Source organism: Struthio camelus, chromosome 5 (assembly GCF_040807025.1).
Source record: "Struthio camelus isolate bStrCam1 chromosome 5, bStrCam1.hap1, whole genome shotgun sequence".
Taxonomy (NCBI): domain Eukaryota; kingdom Metazoa; phylum Chordata; class Aves; order Struthioniformes; family Struthionidae; genus Struthio; species Struthio camelus.
In genome coordinates, this window is record NC_090946.1 from 33,113,751 (window position 1) to 33,123,817 (window position 10,067).

Sequence of the window (10,067 nt, forward strand, 5' to 3'; positions counted from 1 at the left end):
CCAAACTGTTCCATGCCACAAAAAAAAAACACCTTAGGTTCTCATAAATCTAACAAAATCAGCTTTTTTTTAAACAACTGTGGATTTCAGAAAATTATATCCATATTCCACATCAATGCGATTACACAATTACCTGTACATTTACCTCATGGGGTCTGAATATTTCACCACTGTTAGTTACTTTCATTTTTCCAAGTGCAGCTTTCTCCTTTCTAGTCAGAGCCCCTGTGTTTCACACAGGACAATGCGGCTGCTCCTCTGTAGCAGGACGTGGTGGCTCTCTGCAACCCTCTGACTTACTTTCTGTAAATACCTTTTGGAAACCAAGTCTACAAAGATGTGTTGCACTAAATTATCAGTGATGGTGCTGTTGAGAGAAATTAACTGCATCCATCATAGCCTATTCACTAAACAAACATGTACAATACAAAACAAAAATTTAAAACCCGTAATACTAAGAGGCTGAGATGATGAATTAACATTTTAGTAACACGAATAGTGCAAAGCAAGTTCAGCAAATGATTAGCTGATAATTGTAGGTAAGTAGCTTTATAGTTCATAACATTGCAGATTTTCTGAGATATCTGCATGAATTAAATAATTTCATGCACTGAATGTGAAGTAAGCCTAAACAAAAAAAGTTTTTTACCCATTTGTAGCCAAAATAAGTGATGGAACTGAAGAAAATTTAAATTATCACTACATTTTAAAAGAAAAGAAAGAAATATTAGAGAAAAAAGTGCTACTTAAACATAAATCTAAGTAAGTCACACCAAAACAACTGCATAGTTTGTGGAAATTGTCTTCAAAGTTGGAAAAGACTGAGAGAGCAAGTTGGAAAAGACTGAGAGAGCTGCTACCGACATATGGGCAACCATTCTTGATTCAATTTCCACCAAAAAAAAGTTGATGTAGAATTATGGACACACTGGTGATGTAGGAAATTCTTCCCCTCTGTGAAACTGTTTGTCATAGACTACTCATTAAGCAAGTATGTACAATAAAAGGCATGTTCTTCTTTAATCTAAGTAATTTACAGGGGAAGTTAGGGGACTAAATCAACTTTTTAACAGTAAATTATTCTGTTAATTACATTTACCTTGTACTGAGACTTGCAGTTTTTGTTCCAGTAGGTGACTCCAACCCTTCCCCTGGCTTTGAGGATTTCTCTCTGTTCATTTGCTGCAGTATTGAGTTCAACTCACTAATAACATTAGCCTTTGGGCCTGAGAGAATTGGGCTTTTCACCTCCGTCACATCACCCCACAGCTTAGATGTCCTTTGGGGAACAACTTTAGCCATACTGGCCTGTGCACTGATCGGCGGTGGGGGCGGAGCGGGAGGAGGAATAACATAGCTGTCTACAGTTTCTTCAATTAGCGCATCCTTGTAAAGTGCATTGCTTTTGTTGATTATGGGCTTCATTTTTGGCTTAGGAGGTACTGGGGGTTTGTCCACCAGAAATGTTTGCCCATCTGCATAGACTGTACAAGTATCCAAGTTCTCGCCACCTTCTGAGGACAAGGTAGAGATGCTGGACACTGTTGAGATAGTGCTGGTTGTCTCTAAGTGATGGTCACTACTACTTCGACTGTCTACCTCCTCAATCCCAGAGTCAGTGACGTTATCAAAGCTTTCAGGGGGTGGCAGGAAGGAGGCAGGCAAACAGTTTGAAAGACCCACTTGCTTTTTACTGTCTAAGGAGTTGGTTGACTGGCTGGGGGTAAATGGCGCAGGTGAAGGGGTTCCATTTTTTCTTTGCTTCATCAAGTCTGTCAGAGCTGAACCGGGAGCCAAGCGGTCGTCAGGGATATCAAAGCTGTTAGCGAACTCCAAGGGGGGCGGTAGTGGCTCAGTAAACATAAAATCTTCATCAATATCGACTGACGCTAAGGGTGGCGGAGGGATGCGGAAGGGCAGGATGACAGGGTCGTCGACCGAACTCGCTGCAACAATGGTTTTGCAGGGAGACGCTGGTGGCTCCGGCGCAGCGGGTACACTCAGCTCGCTCTCCGCGTCCTCGCTCCCTTCCAGTCTCTCTGGCGGGGAGTTTTCAGGGTTTGGTTCCATTTCCGCTCTCTTCTCCTCTTCATCTTCCGGCGTGTCGTCCGACTTTGCTGTGTCCACAGTATGAACCATTAACAAACCAGCTGACTTCTGCTGTGAAGTATCCACAATGTTTATCAACATGTTCTTCTTCTCCTCAGCCTTCTTTTCTTTCCCTGCATCTGCTTCATACTTGTTCTCAGTCTCCTGCCTTCTCAAAGGACCACGCGTATTTTGCCTAGTGACAGTAGCAGTAACAGGAAATGTCGTTTCAATATTGGGTCGCAGCTTTGTATCGATGTAAAGTGGTTTGTTAAGGTCTGCTTTACCAGCTTCTCCTTTGCCTGGAATTTGCTGTGTTTGCTCTTTCATGGCTCTGTCCCGGGCAGAGAGAGCAAGGGCTAGCGGTGAGTTTGGGTCTAATAGCTTTCCTGTGACCGGGTGAACATAATTATCTGAGCTGGACGCATTCGTGGACTTAGCTGCCACTGTACTGTTTTCAGTACCTTTTGTTTTGGATGAAGCGTTTAATGTCCTTGAATCACTTTGATTGCTGGCTTCACTACTATTAAAAAGATTTTCAGACTCTCTGGGTGTGGGAATCGGAGACGGTGACATAAGCTGTCGAAAACCATCTTCGTTACTAAACATTCCTTCATCAGTAAATTTAGATTGCCTCATACGTGGTGTTGGCGGTGTTAGTCCAACATCCTCGTCTCCTAAGTCCGTTGAAAGAAAAGCTGGAGAATTGCGCCTCGCTTCCAACCGCTTTTCCCGGTCCCTCACCGCTCCAGCAATGGCTGCTGCAAATGGGCTGCTGACGCCTAAATTATCATCAGGTCTGAGCTGCCCAGGTTGCTCTGAAGACTGAGGATCAATTTCCATGCTGCTCCCTTGGCTGCTTTTCCCACTACTGCTGGTGGACGGCTCTTTCACAATGATTGTTGGAATCGGAATAGAGCAGGTCTTCTCAGGACTGTCTTCAACGTTAGACTGCTTCACCAGCATCCCCTTCCGCCGTGCTGGTTTGGCTGGCACGTAAACTGCTTTGCTTGCAATCTTCCCAACTTCAGAATATGGGTTTTCTGGCATCTGACCTCTCTTGTTCCTGAAATTTGCCTGAGATGTGGCACTCCTACTGTACAAGTCCTCCGAATCCAGCGAGTAACGGTCCAGTTCTCGTCTGTAATAGATCCCTTTGTCCCGTATCATTGTTCCCACGTTTTCAGGCCTAATCAAAGAAATTTTTGAACCCGAATTCTGATTAAACGCCGGTTTAATTGTTCCATAGCTCCTAGATGCTGGGGACTTGGGAGAGTTGTACAGAGACGGAGAAGGTGGTGGTGGTGAAGGGGGTAAGGACTGTGGTGGTGGTGGAATATCTTCAGAGGTGTCAGGCATCGAAAGACTTCTGGTAAATTTCAACATAGGAGGAGCCAAAAACTGCCGTTCTTCCTCCGTTATTCCTAAAAATCAGGAAGTATATTTAAAATATTGTCTTCTACTGGTACCCCTCATATTGTACTATTTCTGTATACAACCTAAAATGCTACAGTTCATGGCATGAAGCATATGCGAAATTATTAAAGAACTCTTTTGGCTGATTCCTACCATAAACATTTTTTCTCGTTGAACCAGAGACCTAGCTGCCAGCATTAAAAAGAATGCTACAGAATTTTAATTAAACCCATCACTAATGTGTAGGCAAACGTTTTGGTTTTATGTATCGTCAAGGTAGCTGTAAAGAAGGGCATTTTCTTTGAAAATTATCAAGCAGGGAAGACATTCTGTGCAGAAGAGCAGCTCATGACTGGCTCTAGCACTCTCTAAATGCATAAAATAATGCAACTTAGAAACATAAGAAATTTTTAAGATGCACCTGAAGCTTAGCAAAGGGACCGACAAGATTCTCTTGGGGAAAAAAATCATAATATTTTATTTAATAAGATACTATTACATTATTACAAATATGGCTTTTAACATAGACAAACTTAAAAATATCTTGGTATTTTAGATGACTAATATTACATAAGTATAATGTGTTCCTAATTTGATAAATATCACTACTAAGAAAGATTACTACCAAGAGGAAAACAAGTTCAAGTTTGGTCTGTTCTTTTTTTTCCTCTTGTGTAAAATCATCTATTGTCATCACTGGAATGGAAAAAAGCTGATTTTTATTCCATTTGATCAAGGAGGATGCCTTTGTAAACTGCCGGCATCATAACGCTTTTGCCTCAATAACAAGTTAAAAAGAGAATAACATCTTGCCCTAGGTACTGCATTACAATGGACTAGAACTGATCTTCTTTTCCCCTTCTCCTTGACTTTCCTTGTTAAAGGGAACTTTCTAAAGAAAGGAATTAAATAATAATTCCATAATATTTGCCCGATGTCATGAAAGCAGAATGTGGAAATTTTACAGTATCTTAAAAACATTTTTTTTCTATCAACTGTGTATAAAAATGAAGCAATCATTCACTGAGGTAAAGACGCTGGAGACGTAAGCTTTAAGAAAGAAGCAAAGTTACTCTAAGTATGTAATTAATGCACAAGTAGACTAAGCATGAGAAGCATTTTACCTATAGATTTTTGTCTTCTCATTGTACCCCGAGGTATACCCAGAAAAGGACCTTGAGGACTCCCTGGTACAGTGGGCGTCATCACAGCAATACCCTGTCTTTCATACATGGACTACAAAAAAACAAACAAAAAAACCCCACAGGCATTAGAGCGTGCAAGTCTCTCTCTCACACGTAAATAACTCTTCTGTCATATTTTACTGTCCCTCTTTCTTAGTTAGCATTCTAATGGAAAATGACAACTCTGGTATCCTTTTGAGGAGGAGGTGAGGAGAAAGGGAAGGTTGGCCTTTGTTTATATATTAATAAAATGACAAGAGCTGGAAGTGGAGTTAGTTGAAATTATTTACCAGGCAATATGTTTAATTTCTAGCACATTTCATACACTGTGAGAAAAAGGAAACATGAGCAATTGCATTTTGTTTCATTCACTTCCCCAAACCTCGCCACACACTGCGTAGGTATTAAAGTTCACCAAGCCGGCAGTTCTCTTCGCTTTGAAGGACAGACGTACTCAGGGTCTCTTGCCCAGAGCCAAGGTGTCTGGTCCAAGGCTACACAGGAAGGCAGCATGGCACGGAGCAAAGTCCCCTGAATCCCATTGCACTAGGCCATCCTTCTTTCTTCCAGGCAATCAGTAAAATTTCTTATATCCTAGAATAGTCTCAGTCATGCCTGAAAGACCCCTTTCCTTACTGAGCTGCTGAGGACAGCAAAATGCTTATATCAGGACTGGTGCTATTTCAGAGAAGCAGACAAGGGAAAAATAAAATCTAGACTGCAGGAAGAACAATTATTTTCCCGCATGCAAAGTTCTGCAGAAGCAAATTCTGCAATTGAGGAATCCAGTTTTCAGAGTTTTGGTGTTTAAATTTTTAATACATGCTATAGAATTAAGGTCAATTCTTCCCTTACAAATCATCATGTATTATTTAATCAAGATATTTTATATGCCATCAGGAATAATGAAACCCTGCAGTAGGAGAAGCCTTCACATTAGTGGGAATTGTGCGGCTGCGTGAACTGAGCTAGCGTACCTTGATTTTCAGCAAAGTATTTTAACCTGAGTTTAGTGTTGTACTGACATCTTCAAGTTCAGATCATATTAGTGCCTCACCAGCTCAGACTGCAGGCAAAACAAGTTCACATCTTTTTGAGAAACACTGAGGCAGTAATGTTATAGATGTGACAGTCTCAGGATAAACATAAGGATATAATGACAAAGGGTACATAGGGGTACCTTTGGGGTACCATGAGATACATAGTGTCTTCTGTTAAAAAATTATTATTAGGAATACTGAGCAGGCCATACCTTAAATTTACAAGATGAGAAAAGGAAAGTAAGTGCATAAGCCAATGTTTTTAAGCCCAGCACATTGCCAAAGTACCCCCTTAAATCAAAGTTTCAGAAGCAAAAGCAGTACTTCATAGCTACCACTCACATTCATATCTGTAGCTGAGGGAAAACATCTACTAGAAGGCCGCTGTTTAATAGTTGCCACTCTTGAATCCATGGTTGCATTGTCTGCAATTCTTGATGGCTTGGAAACTGGCACTATTTCATCCACCTTATCTGTAATACAAAAGTATTCAGTAAAATAAATATCATTTGTCCAAAAACTGAAAATCTAAGTATTGCAAGGTCAAAGGAAGAGATTTACTTTTCAAAAAAATGCAAAGAAAAAGTTTTTTTGGCATTTTAACAAGGCAACGCTTGAGCATCATAAGTCGTGCAAGCCGAGCACTTTTTATTGCTGCTACATAACATGCATGCTTTAGTTTTAAGCCTGCATGCATTTAATGTTTACTTAGTGTGACTCGAAAAACAATCCTCTTCTTCAAACCTTCAAAATGTGAAGGGAGAATATCTATATAGAAATGGAAAGAAGACCTTTAGAAATAATGAATCCGTACAGCACTGTTTCAAATAGCGATAAGCAGACTGTACTTAGTCATCAGGATTTCAGTGATATTTTGGACAATAACAAGTACTCCAGAAGTGCTCTTTTATGCCTATTCTCCTCAAGTAGTTGCATTCTAGTCCCTTCAGGTTCTCAGATTATTAGATTAGCCTTACTAGTAACTGCATCATTTGTTACGTGAAACTTTTATATGTACTTTATAGTTTAAGAAGGGCACAATCTGGGATAAACATAAATGTATTTAGTTGTGGTCAGAAATAGACTCAATAGGCAAAGCCCAAATCTGAATGAGAACTTCAACATTTGGATTTGGGATTCTGATCTAGCATATAACATGATGGCAAAATACAGGGAAATTTTTAATCAAGATCTTCCAAGGTTTAGAGTGTTTGCTTTAGCCCCATCACCAATTTTAATCACCAACAAGATTAATCAGTATTTTATATATCATGTTACTCCCTCAGACTGATGGCCTCAAAGTGCCCTCAACTATCAACTAATTATAGCCTGACAGCTCCTTTATCGCCACTCTCCTATTAGCATGAAACTAAGGCACAGAGAAACTAAATGAGTAGCCTAAGCCAAGAGAGTAATTCAGTTTCTGAACCTGTACTAGAATCCAACTCGTATTGCACCCAACAGGTTTCCTTACTACCCCTTTCATTGCATTTGCTTTCCCAAGAAAGCGTAGACTGCAGACTGGCACCATAGCAACTATTCTACAGTTGGTAATCATGTTAATTTAGTGTCTTTTTCTATTGACGTTTCACCAAAGTAGGGATTCTTTACATAGCCTATAGGTACCTACGAGAGTACAATACCACTAGGAGCGATTGCTGTTACTGCTCAGCAGTTAGATCTCTCCCAAATGTTTATTTGCTTCAGCAGAAAAGTTTAACTACTTCATTAGATTACTACAGACTTAAGAAAATAGGTCTCCGGTGGTCTACAGATGGTGTTACTATGCAAAGTATTGGATTTGGGAATTTTGGCTTTACCTCTTAATTGGAAAGCAGCACACTCAGGGGCCTGGATATGGATGGGACTAGGGCAGGAGGAAAAGCGCTTTTGAGCTCTCTAAGCAGTAGATCTGGCTGATGCAAGAGTGATTTTTAAAAAAAACAGGAGCAGGTGGAGAGGGAAGAACTTTTAGCCTTCTGGTTAGGAAGAAGGTTGTTCTAGCAGGAGATATTTTAGTGTCACGGAGGGTCACGGAGCAGGCAGGAAAGGGAAAGTTGAGCAGAATCAGTAAGCTGAACACTGCCAGAAGCTGTCTCACAAGAGTAATGTTGCTGTTTCTTTTCAACGGAAGTTAGCATTCAACGTTTTCATTGGTCTACTTTATTTTTGTGTGTTTTAAATCATCCAGTGGAAGGAGAAAAGGAAAAAAGATCTTAAAACCATCACACGTATTCAAAAATAAAACACACTTCAAATTACATTTCATAACTTTGTAATACAAACTGTGAACTTCTGAAAGAAAAATATCTGCACTTCTGCTCAGCAAAAGGCATCAGAAAGCAATGGTGTAACCATAAACATTTGAACTATACAGCAAAAATATGGCTAGACCGTAGAATCATATTCACGGGGACCTATCACCAAGAACTTCAAGGGTGCAGAGATTTCACATTAAGTCTCTCCAACCCTTTTTGTAATCCCAGAAGACCAAGCAACAGGCCTTTGGGATACAGAGAGAAGGAAGTTTGGGAAACTGAAGCACTAGATATTCAAAATCTGTAAATAAGAAATATAAATATACCATTTAAGAACTGATCCCCTTTATTTTTAACAGACACATGTAACCATACACCCATTCAGACAACAAAAAGCTACAGGGAAAGAGTGATGAGGCTATGACAGACACTTGAAAGGCATGAAAATATTTGTATTTGTTCAGGGGATGAAACACACATACCCTCCAACTACACTGATTTTGCTCGACAATACTAGAAGTCAGATCCTAATTTTGGATCTGACCAAAATATCAGTTGGTACCAATTCTTAATATCATCTGCTATCTCCAGTTGGGAAAACTTTTATTCTGTGCGAGTTGATTGCAGGTTTCTTGTCTGTAGATAGGTTCTCAGTCCTTCTTACCCTATAGCTGCTCCCATTCGAGTGGTGCTTTGTGCCTTTCCAAATTTAGCTAAAGCACTTTGAAATGGGAGAGGAGATCAGGTTAAAAGCTTAAGGTGCTTCGCAAGAAACGCTTTAGGGGTTCCTTGCACAGTATTTCCAACGACAGCACTGCTACATCTGCATAGCTTGTTCTTTTGCTCTACTGTCTTTGATCAGAATGCAAAGGTAGGCTGGAGGATGGCATTTTAAAACTGCAACAAAAAAATATGAAGCTACAAAAGCAGCCAGTTTGTGGAATAAGATTTATCCTAAATGGCAGCAGCTACATGGCGGGTCCTGCAGAATACATCAAAATCTTAGCATCTGGCCACAACTGCACCATACTTTTGAAGTGAAAGCACTATATAAAATAAAAACGTTCTCATTGTATTATCGTACATGTGCTAATTAGGCCAAGACATTAACTGGCTGACTTGTATTTAGCTTCATTCAAACTCATCCCAAAGAAATAAAACGTAAGCATATTGGGACAAACTTTCACTTGCCTTTGCCTTTAACTAGGCTGTTCATATCCACATTACCAGCGTGCAAACCATGTATGCACCAGAAATACATGTTCAAAAGGCGGCACATACTGGAATTATTTGTCAGCCCTACTAATGGACTTCTCCCCCAAACTTCTTGTGACCTGAAATATTTTGCAGTATATGTTTCTTGTACCAGTGAGAGGGTAATCTTACAAGCTTGTATTGGAAACTCTCTTGAGGATACCTTTAAAAACAGCTTTAACAAAAGAGAGAAAAAAGCCACAGAAAAGGTGCAAAAATACACCTTGCACCTGATGTGAGGTGTGTTGACTGCAGCCAAAGCAGCACGGCTCCAATGATATTCTTAAAGAGAACGCAGCTGGATGTAGCTGGTAGGGAAGACATATCCTGTACTGGAAAGCGCCTACGTTGGAGGTTGGCCATACCAGCTGCATTTCATGTTAAACTGGTCATTTAGCAAAATACAGCCACAAACACACACGCACACACACTTATAAGGGAGCAATTTGTGGCTGACTGGTAGAATAACAAAATGTTATCTGCTTTATTTTGATTAACCTCAGTCTCAAAGAAAGACGGAAGAAGAGGCTACAGCTCACTGGACAGAGAGAGCGAGAGAGAGAGCGCAGCTCAACTGTAATCGTAGAAGAGGATTTTTAGGCTACAATTATTTGCTAAGATTCGCCAGAGGAGAAATTCATTACTGTTTTGCCATACAAACTCTTCTGAACCTCTACGAGAAGTTTCAAAGGGATGTTGAGAGTCAAACACAGGAGCCATGCTACACCTGTGATAATTAGTTACCACCGCTCAAGGGGCTCCTGGTAACAGCGTCCTTTCGGAGAACTGTCAGGGATACCACATGTATAAGCCAGTCTGATGCCTCT

The 10,067-nt window shown here is 40.3% G+C and overlaps 1 protein-coding gene across 2 annotated transcripts in view; it reads right to left on the reverse strand.

The window, feature by feature from the left end:
• The window catches only part of SHANK2 (SH3 and multiple ankyrin repeat domains 2), a 339,001-nt gene that overhangs the window by 18,014 nt on the left and 310,920 nt on the right, over positions 1-10,067 (reverse strand). The window contains exons 21-24 of one of the 2 annotated variants that reach the window (XM_068945428.1): positions 6,437-6,496; positions 6,071-6,201; positions 4,629-4,740; positions 1,100-3,512 (exon numbers count right to left, since the gene is read on the reverse strand). In XM_068945428.1, the coding sequence (XP_068801529.1) occupies positions 1,100-3,512; positions 4,629-4,740; positions 6,071-6,201; positions 6,437-6,496 (2,716 nt within the window). The remainder of the gene's footprint in view (positions 1-1,099; positions 3,513-4,628; positions 4,741-6,070; positions 6,202-6,436; positions 6,497-10,067) is intronic. The other variant, XM_068945429.1, reaches the window with a different exon arrangement.